Here is a 21,437-nt window from a genome sequence, read left to right on the forward strand (position 1 = left end):
TCAATTTGCTTCTCTGTCTCTTCTCCTTTATATACTCCATGATGCAACTGTTGGTACACTTTAAGTTGTCCCAGAGGTTTCTTATACTATCCTCATTTTCTTATTTTTTTTCCTTTTTGCTGTTTTGATTAGGCATTTTCTATCTCTCATTAGGTATTTTCTATCTCTATTAGGTATTTTTTATCTCTCATATCTCTGATTTGATCCTCTGCTTCATCTACTCCATTCTCAATTCCTTGCAATATATTCTTCGTTTCAGTTAATGTAGTCTTAATTTGTGACTGGTTCGTTTTTGTTTTCTAGTTCCAGTTTTGTTTCCTATTCTTTGTTGAAGTTCTCACTAAATTCATCTACTGTTCTTCTAAGTTCACTGAGTATACTTTTCAGCAGTGTTTTGAACTCTACATCCAGTAAATTGCTTGTCTCCATTCTGTTTAGTTCTTTTTCCTAATTTTTGTTCTATTCTTTCATTTGGGACATGTTTTTTTGTCTCCTCATTTTGGCAGCCTCCCTGTGTTTGTTTCTATGTGTTAGAGCTGCTATGTGACCCCAGACTTGGTAGAGTGGCTGTATGTAGTAGGTGTCCTGTAAGTTCCAGTGGAATAGGCTTCCCATTTACTTGATCTGGGCACTCCAGCTGTGCTTCCCATGAGGCTGAATGCACCCTCCTATTGTAGTTGGGCCTTGATTGCTGTTGGTACATCACTAGGAAGGATTTATTTCCAGGGCCATCAGATGGAAGGATTACCTTCAACCAGTGTGCAGGATCAACTGCATAGCAGCTGACCCCACAGAGCAGGATTTACTTCATTGAGGCATTGGTACCTGGTGAGTCTACCCTTTGAGTATGTTGTTTGTAGAAGTGGTTAGGTGGTGTTTCAATGTGGTCTGAAGTTGTCCACCAGGTGTATTGGCTCTGGATCCTCCAGGGAGGTTCAGACCAAGGTCAGTACCACTTATGTTCTGCCTTGGACCATCTGGAATAAACTACAAAGCAATGTGCAGGTGGCTGCTACTTGTGCTGGGCTTGGAGGTACCCAAAGAGGTCAACTGTGAACCACGGCCAGCTGATGCTAGTGCTGGATTTGGGGGCCAGTTAGTGAGAAGTACAGGGTTCATGGAGGCCAGCAGCTTATTTGGAAAGCAGCTGGAAAGCAGCTTATTTGGAAAAATGTTCTAATGAACATTTTTTAGGAAAGTCTGAAGCATGAACCAAGACAAGTCTTTCATATGAAAAAGGCACTGGAAACAGCTTGGATGAACCCAAAATTTGGGTGGGGTGGAGTCCAGGGAATCACCAGGGCAGGGCAAACAGTGATAGCCAGGTTGATGGAGACTCTGTGGAGGGAGTGCTCTGAAGAGGAGCAATGGCCAATGCCAGCACTTGTATCTGGGAGAAAGTTGCCCCTCCAACTCATGTCCTGATGCATGGGAATTCAGTTCCTCCCCGTATGTCCCTGGCACCTTTCAAGCTGCCATCCCAGTGCTGGAGCTCAGAGAAAGTGAATGAAAAATTCGTGCATAGGACCTTAAAGAGGATGGGTCCTTTAAGAGGAGCACCTTGGACTCCAGGAGCCTCTGTTCCACTCAGCCACAGTCCCTACTGTTTTTACAGTCAGAAGTTACAAGGACATCTGATACTAGAACTCTTGCTAATACTGGAACCCTGGGCTGGGGGACTCGCTACACAGCTGGGACTCCTGGCTCTCAAGGCTGATCTCTGCAGCTGAGATACCCCTCCTGATTTTTATCTGCCACATGTGGATATGGGATCAGCCTATTCCATGTGTCCTCCTACCAATCTCAGTGTGGCTTCTTCTTTATATCCTTAGTGGCAGGACTTCTCGTTCAGCTGAACGATGGTTTTTCTATAGTTTAGTTGTAATTTTGATGTGGTTGAAGAAGGATGTAGCACATTTACCTATGCTGTCTTCTTGACCAAAGGCCTAAACTTTGCCTTTTATATAAAACTTTATTAAAGTAAGAAGAATTAAGTATCTTTTTAACATTCTATTTTCCCACTGTCATTCATATTTTTTAAATAATGCATGTCTTTCAAAACTAAAATCACAGACTATGAACTCCAGTGCTACAATAAGCATTCTGGGGGAAACTAATTTGGTATGGAGACTGTACAAATTAACAGACTTCTAACATACTTTTACCATAAAAATCTCACCTACTTTCACTTACCAGAGCACCTGTGCTGAGCAAAGTGACAAGGCCAATGAAACACTTAAAAAAACTGTTTTCTACTATCTTGCAGCAGGTTTTCCTTATGTTTGGCCAAACTTTTCCCCTCTTGGATTCTCTACTGATTTGACCTGTTGAAGATCTTTGTTCATAGCCTGTCAAGAATAAAACTGTTAAGAAGAAAAATCTTGGAAATTCATGAAAAAAAAAAACCCTAAGTTTCTATCATACGCTCTCAATTATTTATTTACAGAATCTAATACAGGTGGTCTCTGACTTAAAAACATTTGATTTTTACCCTTGCTGCACTGAACACACATAAAAATACATACATACAACATCTTCTGAATATCACATTTTGGTAGAATGCCTGGAAGTTTTATTCTCTTAAAATTCACATGGCGAAACAAACATTCCCATTTAGATTCACAAACATGTATGAAATATTAAATGGTATACTATCAGTTAAGTCAGTTAAGTTAACTTCAGTTATTAGATAGCATGGAAACAGGAATCTTGTTTGAGATTCTTTAAGGAGCGGCCCTGGGTTGTGGAGTACTTTGTGCGAAGGGTATATGTGCATGGGATTCGGACTCCACCTTTTAGTCAAGAGTTAGCATAAGGCAACTAAGGATAATGGGATGGTTAGCCTGTAAGAAAATGAGGAAATGAAGGTGGGTTGAGTTATTTTAGAATTTTACTTAATGTCAATTTATACATCTTTGGTAAAAAAAAATAGGAAATAACTTCTTTATTTGTTTTGGATGATAATAAGGCCTACAACTCAAGCTACTGAGAGAAGATTCTTATTTTGACTATAAGAATTTGAGCATTTAACAGTTTTCATTTTGAAGATTTCCAGTGATTTCAAATGTCTAGACCTTGTAGTCATCTGCTAATCTTTCTAGGAAATTAATTTTAATTATAAGTTATCAAGAGATGTATCTTACATGTCTAGTGAGTCAACCAACTGGAGTCTTATATATTTGTTAATATCCATGTGGTGTGCAAAAATATATCACGATTACATGATTTGTTTTTCTATGAAAATTATAAGATGTTTTCATATGAGTATTTAAAAATTTACTCCATTCCAAGATGCATAATACTACATATACACATAACCTTTTTAAATAATAAGGTACATTTTATCATTATCTTTAGTGTACAATAGTAGGAAATGAGTCAGAGAGAGGGAAGTAAAAGTAAAAGACTGGGATTTGAACCCAAGCTGTCTGATTCCAGAGCCCACACTACTATATTAGACACCCTCGGAAATAGGCTCTTTTCCTTTTTTTCCAAATGTTGACTTTTTCTTGACATTTATTTTAATTTTCTATCAGAATTCATGTGGACACTTGTGCGTGTGTGTGCACACACACTGTGTGTGTTCCTCAACCAAATTAATCAGTTCTCTAAAATTAAAAGTATATCCAATAGTACTACTTAGTTTAAATGAAATTTAGTCTGATTCCAATATAATAATCAAGGAAAGTTTTCTCTTACTGTTTTTACGATGCTTTGGCTTTTCATGTTCATAGATCATTTCTTCTTCAGAGATCGCGATGTCGACTGTACTGCACTCAGATGAGCTGGATGGCTTTACTTTCTGAAAAGTAAGGTCCCACCAAAAATGTGAATAAAGTTTCATTTACTCATTGTAGTTAAAGTTTACTTCATTTTTAGAAATAAGAAAAATTATGCACACAAAGACTATTCTTGGGCCAAGTGCATGACTGATGTTAAAGTGCATACATATCTTAATGAGCTGATGGTTTTAAAAATTATTTTTAAAAATTAATTTAAGATAAAATAATTTCAGATTAAGTGTAACATTTAGTTGATACCACTGTCCTCCCAAAAAATGTATAGGCTATTTCCAGTTTTCAAAAGTGTTTGAGTTCCAAGCTTTCCTGAAGTTATTCATAAGGTCTTGGCATGGCTATTTCAAGTAATGATTAACATCAGAATAAATTACTCCTTTAAAGATGGGTAGACAAGTATACTTAGTGTTTATTGTAAATTCCATTCTAAACATTCTTATGTATGTCCTCATAGGACAAGATGGATGTGATGTTACCTTGAAGTGCAATGAAGAAATGGTGTGAGAAATAAGGTCAAGAATAGACAGGAGGAAGTGGTCCCAACCCTATGGGAAGAAGTTAGTTGCAAAGATTGTCTGTTCTTGACTGAAGTTCAAGACTGGCTAGAGTAAGGTAGTCAGAACTTTGTACATGTGGTAACAATGCAAATGACATGCTTGGCCTTGACTTGAAATGATTTTCTTAAAATACTTTATTTTGCTTTACTTAAAGTGAATATGGAGTATACCATCCTTTAAAATTACAAAAATCATAAAGTTAATAGCATAAAAATTATTTTCTAATTTCAAAAATTAAGTATTTAAAACATTTAAAAACAAAACAGTTATGTCTTAAAAATTAAGGAAAGCCTTACTTAGGTAGGTTATATAAAAAGGAAATAAATATTTTGTCCTAATTCTTTGTCTTATGCACAAGAAGTGTCAATGAAATATAATTAGGAACTTTGCTTAATCCCTAATGGTAATTGTCAGTAATATATTATAGTGCTCAATTAAAAAAATATATCCATGTAGTATTCTTTTTTCATTGACTGGCTTATTTCACTTAGCATAATATTCTCCAGGCCCGTCCATGCTGTTGCAAAGGGTAAGAGTTTCTTCTTTTTTACTGATACATACCGACATATACCACATGATCTTATTTATATGTGGAGTCTGACAAACACAATAAACTAGTGAATAAAATAGAAACATAAGCATAGACACATGTAACAGACTGACAGCTGCCAGAGGGGAGGAGGGGGACTAGATGACAGATGGTGACAGGATTCATCAAAGAACATGTGTGCATGATCCCTGGACATGGACAATGATCTAGGGACTGATGGAGGGAGCAGAAAGGGTGGAGCTGGATGGAGGTGGAAAAAGAGAAAAGAAGCAGGAACAACTATAATAGCACAAACAATAAAAAGTAAGTAATTAAATAAAGTACAAAAGCAGAATATTACTATTAAGTAAGTCAATTATTTTATTACTTCATTTATCTTAAATTCCATTGATTGCTTATGAACTAAAGGCTACAGCAATGCACTGTTTTAGAAGTGGACAATAAATAAATAAATATTATATAATGTTTGGGCATTCAATAATTGAAAATTTTATATCTTATATTTATGTCTTTTTAGAGGTCTCAAACCAATTGCATATAAAATTGTTGATTGTATTTTTTCCTGAATCTGTACTTATTTATATATTATTTTAAATTTATAAATAAATCAAGAATCAAAATTATAAATAATTTATTGTAGTAGGTGATTAATGGCATGAGAATATGACCATGATTTGTTGCTACCTTGTGAAAGTTATAAAACCCAATGCAAAGTTTGATGTTATTTTTATAAAATTTATATAGTTAAATATTTATAATAAAAAAAGGCTGAAAGTTTAAATACCAAAGATATAACAATATATAACTCTGGCTCTGGCTGGTGTGGCTCGGTGGATTGAGTGCTGGCCTACAACCCAAAAAGTCGCTGGTTTGATTCCCAGTCAGAACACATGCCTGGGTTCTGGGGCCAGATCCCCAGTTGGGGGTGTGTGTGAGAGACAACCAACTGATGGTTGCCTCTCTGTCCTTTTTTCCTTTTCTTTCCCTCTCTCTAGAAATGAATAAATAAAATCTTTAAAAATAGTATATATCCCAAATTATCAAATCACATGTGATATTTATAGTTTATTCTTTGGCTTTTGGTAGATTAAGATCCTAAATATTCATGACCTATATAATCTGGAAAGTGTCTAATTAAGTATATAACTAAACATACAAATAAGTGAACAAATCTATGAGTAGTTAAGCAATCAACAAGACTAAATAATTATACAGAAGTAAATTACAACTTCTGCAACAATATTTACAATCATATTTAATTCCTTCTTTCCTTTACAATTTATATCCCAGACTTTGTAATAAGATTTCAAAAGGGGTTTCCCAGAACATCTTGACATGATATGCCGTGACAAATAGCAATTTTACCTAAAGATGGACGGTAGTCAAGGTCTTAAGTGAAGATACAGAACTGTGCTGGAGAGAAATTTTTCCTGTTGTCTCATAATGATATCAACTAGAGGAAAATAAAACTGAGAATGGGTATGCTAAGGAGTGAAAGTTTCTCTAAAACAAAGATAACTTCACTAAGAGCTAGAAAGACTTTGAAAAATTAAAACTTGACTTCTACTATAAGACCAGTTTCAAAAATTATTGCCCAGAGCAGCTGTTAAGCCAGATAAGGTTTGGAAAACAAGATGGTGCCAGAGAATTTGGGGACCTAGAAGGAGACATTCTTTGATCTTTCCTCCCCAGTGTCTATAAGTGATGTGAGATGAGTCCCTAGTGAGTTCCAATGCAAGAAGCCTCCAGCATGTTGTGATCCATGTAGATGTAGTTTTCTGTTAAACTACATCTCCTACTAAGACAGTAAGCTGCTTGCAAATGAAGACACTAAAGCTGTATGCAGTAGGGTGTATGCATGTGAACAGCAATGTCTACCCTTCATTGAATGCGTCTTCCTCTTTTTTCCAGAAGTTTATAAAGCAGATCAAACTGTTGGTTTCTCTATATTTATTTAGCCCAATTCAATTTTAATTCATATGTTATATGTTGCTGAATAAACTGGCAAGAATCTTAAAATTTTAGCAAGCAAAAAAGTATCTTAGCTGGATTAAGGTACTGGACTACTGCTGTAGCCCAATTTCACATTTTAAGGATGCCAGAGAGTTTAATGATTTCTCCAGTAATACATATTGATTTTGAAAACTTAGTTTTCATCAGTATGCTTTTTATCATCTCACATTGTCTGCTTATTAATTTATAGAATTTTATATTTATATTATCTAATGTTTATGAAGTACTTATTATATAGGGCATTTATGCACTACTCAACTATTATTCTTAATTTTTCTACCTTCCCTTAGAAATAGATGCAGTTTTATCCTCATCTGTAAACCGAAGTTTAGAAAGTTTAAGAAACTTAATCAGGAGCAAGGAATACTATTGCTAGGACTGAGTAAATAATCTAATTCTAGAGCTTCACTGTTCATTCACTTTCTTATCAACAATGCCATACATCAGTAACAAGCCATCAGAATATTGACCATCTTACCTCTTTGCTGCTGCCATAGCCCGACTTGTTCTGAATCTCCTTATTATCCAGGTTTTCTATGTCAGATTCTCCTGAAGCCATTGGTATAGTTTCAGAGACAGTAGGGCTGGAGATAAGTGATTGATTTGCATTTTCAGTCATTGTGTTTTTCTCCCTGCTACTGCTTCTTTCCTTGTCCTTGAGGAAATCTTGGGTGTTGCTCAAGTCAGAAAGGGTGTGGTCAGAAATATTCTCTTTAACATATGTATCATTTACACTGTCCACTGTGTCCTTGGGAACATTTTGTCTTTTACATAATATTTTAGAAAGCATATAGTGTATTCCTTTCTTAATCCTTGCCATTGCACGCTGGAGATTTTTTGCTTCATCGTTCTCTTCCATTGTGGTAGCATTGTATGAGCTAAAGGAGGTCACCAATGCCAGAAACACGTAAAGAATCTAAATAAACAAGTAAATGAGGTACATGAGGTTACACATATCTCATTTTTGTTTCTTTTTAAACAATAAAAAATCCTCTAAAGAGGCTGAACCGAGATTTGAAAACAGCATATGAACTACCATGCTACTCGGTTCTTACTCATCCACAGCGGGTTGGGGCTGTGCTAGAGGTTTGCATAGCTGGAACTCATCTTAACGTCACAACATTCTATGAAATATTTGTTTCTATTTTATAGAGGAAAAAGGCAAGGTTTACAGATGTCAAATATCAAATATCACACAGGTGGTCTTTGACTCAAGTCTGTCTTATTCCAAAGCTTGTTTTCTTTCACAGGTCCAAGCTGCCTCTCCCAAGGTGAGAAAATGAATTGCTGCTCCAGGTGGCTGATTTCACTTCAGCCCCATCCCAGGAAAAGGGCTAGTGACATCTTCATGAGTTCTGCAAACCTGTAAGGAATCTCACCGAGAGAGAGCTATTCCTGGTTCTGGGGCCCACATCTAAGTTGTATTAAATTATATGAGCACAGGATTGGATAGGTTAATCAATTATTTGTGGTAATAAATTTGGTCAAATAAGAAAGAGATAAATGATAGAATATTACTAACACTTGTAAGTTATTCAAACTCAGGGAGAGTGTATATTTTGATCTTTACTATATCACTGAGAAATATGATCAAAGCATGTTCAGTTTCCAGAGAATAAGATTTTTATCCTGTTTATAATTGTAGGGTATACATTCTAGTGTTAAGAATTAATTATTCTCTTAGACTTAAAGTAATAATTTGAGCATGTTTCCTACTATAGAAGTTTCCTCTCCTCTTTTCAGATATTTGAGTTTAAGATTATTAATTTTATGCCTTACATATTACTTTTAGAGGGCAATGTTCAAATGACATATATATACACACACACATATATATACATACACATACACATACACATACGTCCTTATTTAACATCATCCACAGATCCTTGGAAACTACGACTTTAAGGGAAACGTGTTGTTTCCCTTAACAAAGCCAATTTCACCACGGGCTAATTGGTATAATAAGAGCTAAGTTCCTACAGCATATTTCTGGTCACAAAACATCACCAAACTTCTAAATTAAGACACCCCAAATTTCTAATATTAAACAATCAAATGAATGTGAGCTATACATACATTTAAGAAACATTAATAAAAATAAGACAATTATTTTCCAACTCGCTTGTTTTACTCCAGCGTCATAGGTGGGTGGCCTAAATGACATGAAGCAAAATGATGTTATTGGAGGAACTGCTGTATATGTAACTCACAGAAGTCTTTCTTGCCTGTGTTTCTGATTTCTTTACACATTAGGATCTGCTGTTTGAAATACTTATACTGACAATCTATGTGTACATAAGGTAAAATAAGTACATAAAAGTCTCCAACACTTGTTTGTGAAAACTTTTTCAGAATATTGGGTCTACGTGAAGAGATGAAGTTCTCAGATACTCTGGTAATTACTTTCTCGTGCACACACCTGAGAAAATATGAGCTGCTCACCATGTGGTGTTCAATCCTAATGGACCACTTTTACTTCTCTGTAACTGTATCTTCATATACATAGAAATAGATAAATTTTAGTATCGATTCTAAATGTGACAAATAAATATTTGTTGGAAAATTAATAAGACTCATATGGGAAAAAAGAATAAATAAATAAGAGTCATATGGGAAAAATAAGAATATTATTGCACATACTAATGTCATCAAATATATCATCTTAATCTTAAACATATTTTGGTGTAGCAATAAAATGTAGAGTACACAATGGTTTGAAATTGAAAATTTCTTACAGGTGAGATTATCTGAACAATTCATGTGTTTTCTATACCCTACAATGACAGAGTTTCAGAAGGCAAACTAAAAACAAAAAGAGAAACAAAAGCATAACTGGAAATACAATGATCAAATGCTAATACCCCAGGGATTCATATAGTTGTCCTCATTACAGTTCTTTCTTTGACAACAAGGTTTACTTACAGATTATGTGAGCAGGGGCTCCATGACCCTTATAGAACCTACACTATTAACACCTCTATTATTTTCAAAGGATACTAAGTTCTAGATATAAAAGAGAAAGACCAAATACAATTTAAGGTAGTTGGTTGTTTCTTTTCTCCTCTGTTTGGTTAAGTATTAGTCATGATGACAAGTAAGAAATGGGTGTTCAGTAAAAATGTCGTGACTATAAGCCTCATCTGACCAGGAGCCACATTTTCTCCTAAGTAGACTAGACTAGGGCACAACGTTAGGCACAATGTGAGTGACAAATAAATATTTGTTGGAATATTAATTAGAGTAAATAAAAGAATAGATTCTGTGCCAGAATTTGGATAAGTGAAAATTATGCTACAACAATTATATTTTTAAGAGTTTGTAATATAAGCTTTCTTATATTGTAAGTATACACACACACCTCCAAATGCATACCTCCCCACATACATGCATAAATACCTATATAATAGCAATGTTAAAAGGCTGAATATAAAGTTTGAAATACTCTGGAATTGTGGTACAAATAAAGAACGTTTAAACAATGTAAAATGCTTCTGCTCTGTTCAATGTGCTCTGAATTAAAAGTAGCCCGGTCTCTTAAAGGATTAAAAAGGAAAAAGAGGATGTGTAATGATTAAAGCTGGAGATTTGACTACCTTTAATTTTAGGATTAATAAAGAAGAAGAGAACACATAAATTATATTGTATACAGGGTTACTTTTTTCAGTCACAGTCCTATAACGAGATTCAAAACACATTTTTATTGCTTTTATGTTAGGAGGTAAAAGGTGAAATAATGTATATAAAATAAAACATTCAAAAGTCTCCCCTCAAATTTGCTCTCTCCTTTACCTATTGTGTGAGAATTGAGTAACTCTCAATTCTTCCACACTACATTATTAGTATGGAAGAGGAAGAAAATCAAGGTTTACTTAAGTAATTATTTTTCTGATTAGTGTTCAAAAATTTTAAATGTATTAAGACTCTTTTATTTCAATATTGTTCTGATTATATCTTAACTTATATTTAATTTGGAAATATATAAGTATGTATGGAATAACATACATATTATGATCAAATTTTTATTTATTTATTATTAAAAATATTATATTTATTTATTTTTAGAGAAAGGGGAAGGGAAGAAGAAAGAGTGGGAGAGAAACGTCAATGTGTGGTTGCCTCTCATGTGTCCCCTACTGGGGACCTGGCCCACAATCCATGCATGTGCCCTGACTGGGAATCGAACCTGTGACTCTTTGCTTCACAGGCCCATGCTCAATCCACTTAGCTACACCAGCCAGGAAATTTTTATTTTTAAAAGCAACTGAATTTGACTTCAGGTAGTAAACACACAATGCAATATACAGATAATATATTATAAAATTATACATTTGAAATTTATATAATTTTATTAACTGATGTCACCCCAGTAAATTTAATAAAAATAAATAAAAAGCAACTGGAATTTACATTGCTTTCTATTTCTTTTCATGTTTCTATTCCTCTTTGGTTTTTGTGACCTTAACCAGATACCACAATTTACTTGGTGACTATTTAAATTGCAGTCAATACATCCGGAAGGTACATAACTGAACCTTCTAAATAATGTTAAATAATTAACAAAATTCTGCAGATATGGGAGATGTGATTTTCTAGAGGCTAAAGAAAATAAAACAGACATTTATGAATATTTATAAAGTACTGATTTTATTTAAAGTATAATATCCTTAAGGCATATATTACTGTTTTGTTGATGCTCTTGTTAGATATTGTCAGGGTTTAAGAGGTTGTATAATATGCACAAAGTTGCTTAACTGGTAACTAATAGAACTAAAGTTTGAACCTGTGTTTGCCTAGATCTGAACTATGTACTTTTTTCTATAACTCAACACTGTTGAAAAGGCACTTTAGGTACCTGCTTTTGTATATGATGAGTTTTTTAAGGCTTCCACTTATGACTCTGAATCACTATTGGAATTTTACTGAGTAAATAAGATAAAATTAAATTAAAACATTCTACATACCTTCTTTTTACACTAAATCTGTAGTTTTGGTGTGGAATTACAATGCTTTAGTGCAATGAGTTAGAAGTATGTGGGAAAAAATCTACAAGTTCAAAAATTCTCTCCTTGCATTTTTACCTTGTATTTACTCAATTGTCATTATCATAATGCCCCATAGCTGAATGACTCTTGAGGGCTATAAAGCTTAAAAGATTTAAGAAGCCAAGCAATATAATGGCCCATCAATGAGCTGTGGAAGAAGTTGATGTAACTCTTTATCCTGAAATCCCTCTGCCCATAGACTTAAAGTTTCTGATCAGTAGGAATAAGAAAAATGAGAAACAGGGTAGAATCCAAAACCAAAGAAATACAGTTACATAATTACATCAGCATTTTTGTTTCTCTGGTTTTGACTGTGTGTGTGCGGGTGTGGTTGTTCACCTTGACATCCATCAGCTATAGTCGTTTCTTTGGGAATGGAAACGTACATTTCATTTGGGAAACCACCCTTATGCCATTATCTGGGTGTGTATTGACATCATCTCTACCTTTGAGAGGACTCTGAGTGGGATAACGTAGTAACATATGTTAACTTGATGTGATAGGCAGACACGAAGCTTTAGAGAAGCAGCCATCTTGCTAAAACAGAGGATACCAGCAAGTAAGAGGCATAGAAAAAGGCAGGTATGAAATGTTACACAAAACCCTGTTTCTAAAGATCCTGTTTGCCCATATGTGTCAATGAAGTGAAACTGATATTTTGAGTTACATATGCTGATACATATGCTCATTTTTGTTTCAGCCAGTTAGAATTCTGTTTATGTTGCTCAGAGTTGAAAATGTACTAACAGCTACAAAGGCAGAAGATATCGAAGTGTGTTTCCTCATTGGGCACTGTTCTGGACTTTGCTGATACAGACAACTGTCTTGATCCCACCTTTCAAGGAGAAGTTTAAGAAGAAAGATAGACAAGTACATCAACAACGAAGCATAGCAGTAATGTGACGAGTGTATGCCAAGGGCCAAGACCAGGGTGAACAGAAGCAACAAGGAAGGCTACCAGTACAATGTAGTCTGACCAGTGATTTATTTTCAGACTTTTGGGAAATGCACTTAATCTCTATCACTTATAAGTGAAAAGCGACTATTGAGTCCTGTTTTCTTTCCCTGTAAGAACAATTTTCTTTTTTTTAAATTAAATTTATTTATCTTTAGAAGGGAAGGGAAGGAGAGAAGAAGAGAAATATCAATGTATGGTTGCCTCTCCTGCTTCCCCTGCTGGGAACTGGCCTGCAACCCAGGCATGTGCCCTGACTGGGAATCGAACCACAATCCTTTGGTTCACAGGCCCACACTTAATTCACTGAGCTACACCAGCCAGGGCAGAACAATTTTCTTTTATAAGCCATTCCTTTTCTTAGGAGAAGTAACAGCTACTTACTCAATTCATATAGCACCACTTTAATTATGGGAAATTTAAAAGTGAAAGCTTTCTCTCTTAGTTAATGCATAACAGTTTTATAGACCAGTGGATCTCAAACTTTGCTGCACAATGTAATTAAACAGGGATTCTCAAAAAATTCTGATGACCAGGCTACATCCACGTATGAATAAAATTAGACTATTTGGGAATGGGTTCAAGATATTAGTATATTTTTATTAATACCCTAATGTGCCTCCAAGTTTCACAATCAGTGTTATGTCTAAGTGCTTCTTAACATTTAAAGTGCACACAAATCACCTGGGGATATTTTTAAACTGGATTCCACTCCCATGGCTCTGGGACGTGGTCTGAGAGTCTGCATTGACAGCTCTCCCCCACATCGTGCTAAGGCTGCTTTGAGTAGCAGGGTTAGAAATCAGCGCTGTCCAATAGAAGTAAGATGCACATCGCATATGCAAATTTTTAGTAGCCACATTCAAAGCATAAACAAAAAGAGGCAGCATTATTCTGCTAACATTTTATTTCACTAAATTTATAAAAATATTTTAAAAATTGTAATTCAATATAAAATTATTAATGAACTAATTTACCTTTTGTGGGGGGTAAGACCTCAAATTCAGCAGATGGTTTTTTTACTTGGGGCACATGTGACATTAGACCACTCATATTCCAACTGATCAATAGCCGCATGTGGTTAGGTGCTATCATATTGAACAGCACAGATACAGACCACTGGATCCCACAAATGTACATCAGGAAAACACTAGACTGTACTACATCAGTTTGTCCAGGAAAATTAAAAAACATGGATTACTTACCAGTAAGTTTCCAATTAAAATGACCATCATGTAAAAAGGAATACAACTGAATTGGCCTGCTACGTTAAAGCAGTCCCACAAAGTCTCTATCCACTCTCCACAGAGAATCCGGAACACGTTCAGGAAGGAGTGGAAGAAATCAATCATGTGCCAGCGTGGGGGCTGACAGTCTTCGTCTAAGTTGTAGACATACTGCCAGTAACTGAAACCGAACAGCTTCATGCCGACCACAGCAGAAAAGAACACGAATGTGAACAACAGCAGGATCAAGTCTTTCAAGGCCACCAGTGAGTTATTAAGAGTCAGCATCAGAATCTTAAATGTCAGCCAGTATTTCCCCAACTTAAAGATTCGCAACTTGTAGAGCAATGTAAAAAACAAGAATAAGAAACAAAATTTTTAAAACTTGGTTACTATTTATTGCAATACACATTTAAAAAATTTTATCAGCATTGTATACATTCACATATATAGTCTTCAAGGTAATATTTGGTTTTGAGTATTGTTAAAACTAACTACTGAAAATTCATTTTATGTACAATTTTTAGTACATCATAGATATTCTGTAACGTTTTACATGAAATTCATATATGACGTATGTCCTCTTCTATTGATCTGCAATGCCCATTCAACAGTATACTATTTAAATTGCTCTAGCTTATGTTTTAATACCTGGTAGGACAACTATCCATTCTCTGTTTTGCTTTTCACAATATATCAGATATTTTTCCACATTCCAACATACAGATAATATTGAAAAAAAACTTGTCACTTTTCACTGAATTCCACTGAAGGTTCTATTGTGCATTTCCCTTTTAAAGTAACACATTAAAGACCAAACAAAACATTCTAGTTTTAGTCTGAATATTTCCCTCCTATTCATTAAATTTTTTATTTCTATGGATATAGCAGATTACCTCAATATTTTAGCCATGATATAAAATGAATTTAGTCATCTAAAACTCATACATCATTTTTATATGTGTTATATCTTCCCTAACTTTCTGGACCTTACATTTATCCATGTAAAACTTAATTATCTTATATTCCATCCATTAGTAGCCTTTCAGATATTTTCATCCTGTCTTTGATTGAATTTTCTGTATCTCCCACTCTTGTTTCATCCATATATGGTGGTAACTACATCTCGTATATATTTCTCTCACTCATTAGAAAGTTTATGTATGAGGATTGTAGACAGGTTGTTCTTGATTTCTGCTGCATTTCTTCACCTTGTTATCAGACTCTGACAATATATTACTTATCAAAAGTTTAAGATGTTCATAAAAATCATTCTCACAATAATATTTCCTTGTCTAGTTTTCTGATTCTTAACAACTACCCTTCACAGCAGACATATACTGATTCTGACTTAATATTTTTTTATAAAAAGATTCTGCTGGCCTCATTGGTATTATAAAAAGTTCTCCACCATACACTTAGAAATACCTGATTCCAGTTTCTTAGTTACAAATTAAGACTCAGCTTCTGGGGCTCTTCATTACCATCCTCCTCAAAATGGGCCCAATATCTGGCCCCGATCCCTAGAACTCACATCTCAAATGCTACATATATGGCTTATTTCCTTTAATGCTTTGCTTAAATAATAGCATTGGAGACTCCTTCCTTACTCTTTCCTGAGGCAGTACTAACTCATGTTCCAATGACATTATTGTTATTCTTCTCATTTCACATCTGAGGAAACTGAGATAAATTTTCATAAAACAAAATTTAGGTCTTAGATTCTATTCTACTTACCACCTGGAATAAATGAAAGGAAGGCAATCCATAAACTCTCGTCACAAAAAGCTCTGCTAAACCATGGAACACGATTAGGCTGTCATAAATGTTCCAGCCTACTTGGAAATACCTATATGGATGCATAGCAATTATTTTAAAAATCATTTCTGTTGTGAAAATTCCAATAAAAACCTAAACAAAAACAAAACGCATGGATGAGAATGTGATTTCAATAGCTTAATCAGAAGCTTCCTGCACAAAAACTGTAACTTTTCAATGTTACTATGTTGCTCTTTGTTCCTCTGTTAATATCTGATTAGTTTTGGAGTCTGTACTACAATAGACTCATAATATGTTATTTAAGAATCTGATATCAAGCATTATATACAAAATCTTCAATTATTTTTAAAAGCTAGTCTGGAAGAAAACTTAAAAAAATTCGAGGGTAAAAGCTTTTCATTTTTGATAGTTCGTTTTGGTTATGGAATATTTAAGATATTTAATTTTTCAACTTGTAAAGGAATAAGAGAAGTACATGTATGACCCCTGCAAAAAAAACAACAACAGAAAAAACCTATGAAAACTGTCTTTTGAAGACTATATTGGCAATAATAACTAAATTATGGTTTTGGTATCAAGTAAATGTATAATTCAAAAATGGTAGCAGTTTGGCTGTTTGTATGAGTACCAAGCAACTAAATAATAACAACACTAATAAAAGGAAAAAAATCAAGCACTATATATTTGCTTAAATGTGACTTGTTTTTAAATTCATAAAAACGTTTTGCCTCTTGCATTGTACAGGATGAAAAGAATAGGTGAATCTCAACAATACCTTGCTACAAATAAGCTCCAATCTAAGGCAAAGACAGGTGGTGAAAGTGGACAGGGTCAAGTACAGTTGTAGTCAGGATTCAGAATCAGGTGTCAGTGAAGAACTTGTATCTGTTGTTTGACTCAGGCCCTACTCTGATCTGTCGGGCTATGTTACCCAGAGAGGGTATACTTGGGAAGAGAGAGGAAAGAAATAATTTCCACTTAACCAGACTACCAAGCAGCTGGAGAGAAATCCCAAATTTAAATGGCAGAATTTTAAACTCTAGTATAAATCTATTCAGTGATAAGATTTATAAAGCAAGGTTTGGAGTGGTGCAGTGGGGAAGCATAACACAATACTCCACCTAGTGATTGTGTAATGTATTCGTAATACATTAGAATTATAAAATAAAATAATGGGATGATGATGACTTAAAAAATTGAAATTGCAAGTGAAAATAATGTAGAGTAAAAGCCTTACCAGGTTTCCAATGCTGAGTACATTGATGGTTTCTTCACTCATTGGGTAACATTCCAAGGCCAAAAAAAATATGTTTAGAATTATGCATACAGTTAGAAAAAGATCGGTAAATGGGTGTGTCACAATCACATGGGCAAACTCTTTCAGTTTTAACCAACAGGGAGAACAATTCCAGATCAGAATCATTTTAGCAAATTTATACCAACACAAGGGACATCTCTTCCGAGATTTTTTACGTTCTGAAATAAAAGAGAAGTCAAGCTTAAGAGAGTTGTTTATTTAAGTTTAACTAATAGAAAATTTTCATTTTGCACACAAAAAGAGATTTGAAACTAAACTTCAGATATGGAACTAGCAGATAAATATTTTATACTAATAAAAATCAGAGTAAAGCAAACACCCTCTATTTTGTTCATGCTCGCTGAACTGGACAAATGAAAATGAGACAAACTGTATACTAGGAGCAAAACATAGGAACGCCTGCCAAAAAATCACCCAAATATGGAATATATAGTTGAGAGTATCACAATTTATGGTTTCTAGATCTATATGTTTTACAAAATAATGCCTTTCAATATTGGCCATGATAATAAGTTTCTTGTTAAATGTTACAAAAGCAGAGTCAATATAAAAGGACCTGAGCATATTAATGTTTTATATAGATTCACATTCCAAGCTCTATTTTTAGTTACAAATTGCTACTTCTATGTCATTTTCAATGTTAAAAAATTTCCTTGGAACTATTTGGTAATCCTTTCCAACACTTTAAAACACTATGTTTATGGAATTTGTATAAATTGTTCATCCTAATATTCTAGGTTATTCCTTAAATTTTAGCATACAATAAAATTCTGAAGCAATTATACAATTTCTTTAAAGGTCAATCTTATGAATAGTACCTTTCATAGTGTCTAATTATTTTTTACTTTACCTTCTTTATGAGTGACAGTAGCATCATCCAACATATCTAAAGAAGTGATCATAGATGTTGGTGATCTTTTCTTCATTTCCATTTCTGTGGTTTCAATCTAAAAAAAATTTGATGAGTCTAATAGTGGCTGTTTCTCTCTGTAGATCCAAGACTATAATTACAATAAGTTTTATAACCTTCCCCCAAATGCTGATTTTTTACTTCAGAAGCTTTTTTAGTTTAACTTCTGGAAAATGTGTAAAACTTGCAACTCAACAACATAATTTTATAATATGAGGTGAATTATAAAAAGAGTAAATAATAGAATGGTGTTACCCATATTTGACAATTTGATGTATAATTTAGGATTATTGTAATACATAAAATTGGCTAACATGCTATTGAATAACAGTATTATTCTAACACCTGATTTCTTTTCCTTGAAAACACATCAAACCTCCTCTTAGAATCAATCTGAAATTCCAGCTAAATTGTACAGAAATCATCCTGAATAACCAACTGAAGACTAGCTGGGGAGAAGCCTTATAACAAAGGACTAATGTAAGTAATCACATCACCATATCAAGCCTGGTAGGAAATGTGGAGTCACAAGAGGGCTGGCTGAGCTCTCACAAGTGGCAGCTGAAATTTCTGAGGGATATTTCAGTGGTCAGGGGTTCCCTCTGAGACGTGTAGTATTTAAACACTAAGCTGGGCCCTCCGGCCTACAGCAAAGGACCTGACCCAGAAAGGAACCCAGATAACATGCAGCTGTGAAAAGCAGCAAGGTTTCTGTCTGCCAAGTTGGAGGGGCAGAGAGCCTCTTAAAGGGCCAGTGCACAAAATTTGCAGCCCTTTACCCACCCTGGGCTCCAATGGGCAGAAAGAGAACAGAGTAGACTAGAGATGATTGAGGATAGTCTGGGGATGGTGGCTCTGGGGAGAGAACTGAAGGAACAACTGCCAATATCCTTGTATTGAGTCATTCCACATACTGCAGAAACCACTCTTCTCAGGCAGAGTACTACTATCAAACTAGCATCAGCCTGGAGGGGAAGCAATAGCCCTGCCCACATGAATTGCTCTGCCACAACCTGTGGTGCTTAAAATGGGCTGCTGATTACAGCTTGAGACTATGCCATTGATTAGTTTAACAATTAAAGCATAAAGGGCAACCAATGAATGCATAAACAAGGTGTTTCTCTCTCGATCTCCCTCCCTTCTACCTTGCCACCCTCTCTTCTTCTCTTGAAACAAACAACACCCCCTTCCCCCAAAAAAAGTTAAGGGAAAAAATACAAAGAAGCAGCCAAAATGGGAAGACGAAGAAACAGACCCCAGATGAAAGAACAAGCAAACTCTTCAGAAGAACTAGATGAAACAGAGGGGAGCAATTTATCAGATGGAGACTTTAGAGTAAAGATTATAAAGATATTCAACAGCATGAAAAAATACATAGAAACCATAATAAAGGACCAGTCAGAAGTAAAGAATACAATATCTGAATTAAATAATATATTGGAAAGAATAAACAATAGGTTTAAACAGTAGTAGATGAAGCAGAGGTTCAAATCAATGATTTAGAACACAAGGTAGAGAAAAACACCCAAGCAGGGAAGCAAAAGGAAAAAAAAAGTTTTGAAAAATGAAGAGAGCTTAAGAAATACTTTGGGCAACACAAAGCATAACAACATTCACATGATGGGAATACCAGAAGGAACAGATAGAGAGCAAGCAGTCAAGAACCTATTTGAAGAAATAATGGCCAAAAACTTCCCCAATCCAGTGAAGAAAAAAGACACATGAGTCCAGGAAGCTCAGAGTGTTTCAAAAAAGTTGGACCCAAAGAGGCATACGCTGAGACACATCAAAATTAAAATGACAAGCCTTAAAGACAATGGGAGAATCCTAAAAACAACAAGGGGAAAGCAGGTAGTTACATACAAGGGAGCACCAACTAAACTGAATCATATTAACCATCTTATCTGACCACAATGCTATTAAACAAGAAATCAGTCAGAAGAAAAAAACTGACAAACACAGAAAGATGTAGAAGCCCAATAGCATGTTATTAAACAACGGATGGGTTAACAATGAGATCAAGGGAGAAATCAAAAGACACCTTTAAATGAATAAAAATGAGGATATAATATTCCAAAATCCCGTGGGATACTGGAAGAACAATCCTAAGAATGAAATTCATAGCATTGCAGGCCTATCTCAAAAAAAACAAAAAAAAGCTCAAATAAATTATCTAACTTCACACTTAAAGGAATAGGAAAAAGAACAACAAACAAAGCTCAAAGTGAGTAGAAGAAAGGAAATAAATAAATAAAGGTCATAGCAGACATAAGTAAAATAGAGTCTAAAAAAACCCCAATATAAAAGATCAATGAATCCAAGAGAGGATTCTTTGAAAAGATAAATAAGTTTGACAAAGCTTTAACCAGACTCTTTGAGACAAAAACAGAAAGGACCCAAATAAATATAATCAGAAATAAAAGATGAGAAATAATAATTGGCACCAAAGAAATACAAAGGATTGTAAGAAAGTATTATGAACAACAATATGCCAACAAACTGGACAACCTGGATGAAATGAACAAATTCGTACACACGTACAATCTTCCTAAACTAAATTGGGAAGAGTCAGAGATTCAGAATGGACAGATTACACCTAGTGCAATGGAAGCAGTCATCAAAAACTTCCAACAAACAAAAGCCCTGGAGCAGATGGTTTCACAGGTGAATTTTACCAAACATTCTGAGTAGAATTAACACCTCTTCTTGTCAAACTATTTCATAAAATTCAAGAGGAGGGAATGTTCCTAAGCATATCTTACAAGGCCAGGATTATCCTAATTCCGAAACCAGATAACAACACTACAAAGAAAGAAAATTAGAGGCCAATATCCCTGATGAACATAGATGCTAAAATCCTCAACAAAATATTCACAAACTGAATAAAGCAATGCATCAAAACTATCATACACCATGATCAAATGGGATTCATTCCAGCAATGCAAGGTTGGTACAACATTCACAAATCAACAAATGTGATCGGCCACATAAACAAAGTGAAAAATAAAAACCATATGATCATGTCAATAGATGCAGAAAAAGCTTTTTATAATATCCAGAACTGATTTATGATAAAAACTCTCAACAAAGTGGGAATAGATGGAATATACCTAAATATAATAAAGGCCACATATGACAAACTCAGTGCCCACATCATACTCAATGGGCAAAAAGTACAACTGTTCCCCATAAGATTGGGAACAAGACAGGGATGTGCACTTTTACCTATCTTATTCAACAGAGTACTCAAAGTCCTAGCCATAGCAATCAGACAAGAAGAAGAAAGA

At 34.6% G+C, this 21,437-nt stretch overlaps 1 protein-coding gene across 2 annotated transcripts in view; it reads right to left on the bottom strand.

Annotated features, from left to right (window-relative positions):
- The window catches only part of SCN7A (sodium voltage-gated channel alpha subunit 7), an 84,220-nt gene that overhangs the window by 18,818 nt on the left and 43,965 nt on the right, over positions 1-21,437 (bottom strand). For both annotated transcript variants that reach the window (XM_037143091.2, XM_037143092.2), the window contains exons 11-17: positions 18,091-18,187; positions 17,160-17,398; positions 15,881-16,054; positions 14,123-14,479; positions 7,396-7,833; positions 3,700-3,802; positions 2,194-2,348 (exon numbers count right to left, since the gene is read on the bottom strand). In XM_037143091.2, coding sequence (XP_036998986.2) covers positions 2,194-2,348; positions 3,700-3,802; positions 7,396-7,833; positions 14,123-14,479; positions 15,881-16,054; positions 17,160-17,398; positions 18,091-18,187 — 1,563 coding nt within the window. The remainder of the gene's footprint in view (positions 1-2,193; positions 2,349-3,699; positions 3,803-7,395; positions 7,834-14,122; positions 14,480-15,880; positions 16,055-17,159; positions 17,399-18,090; positions 18,188-21,437) is intronic.

This window comes from Artibeus jamaicensis, unplaced genomic scaffold (genome assembly GCF_021234435.1).
Source record: "Artibeus jamaicensis isolate MK-2021 breed Jamaican fruit bat unplaced genomic scaffold, CSHL_Jam_final contig_391, whole genome shotgun sequence".
Lineage (NCBI taxonomy): Eukaryota > Metazoa > Chordata > Mammalia > Chiroptera > Phyllostomidae > Artibeus > Artibeus jamaicensis.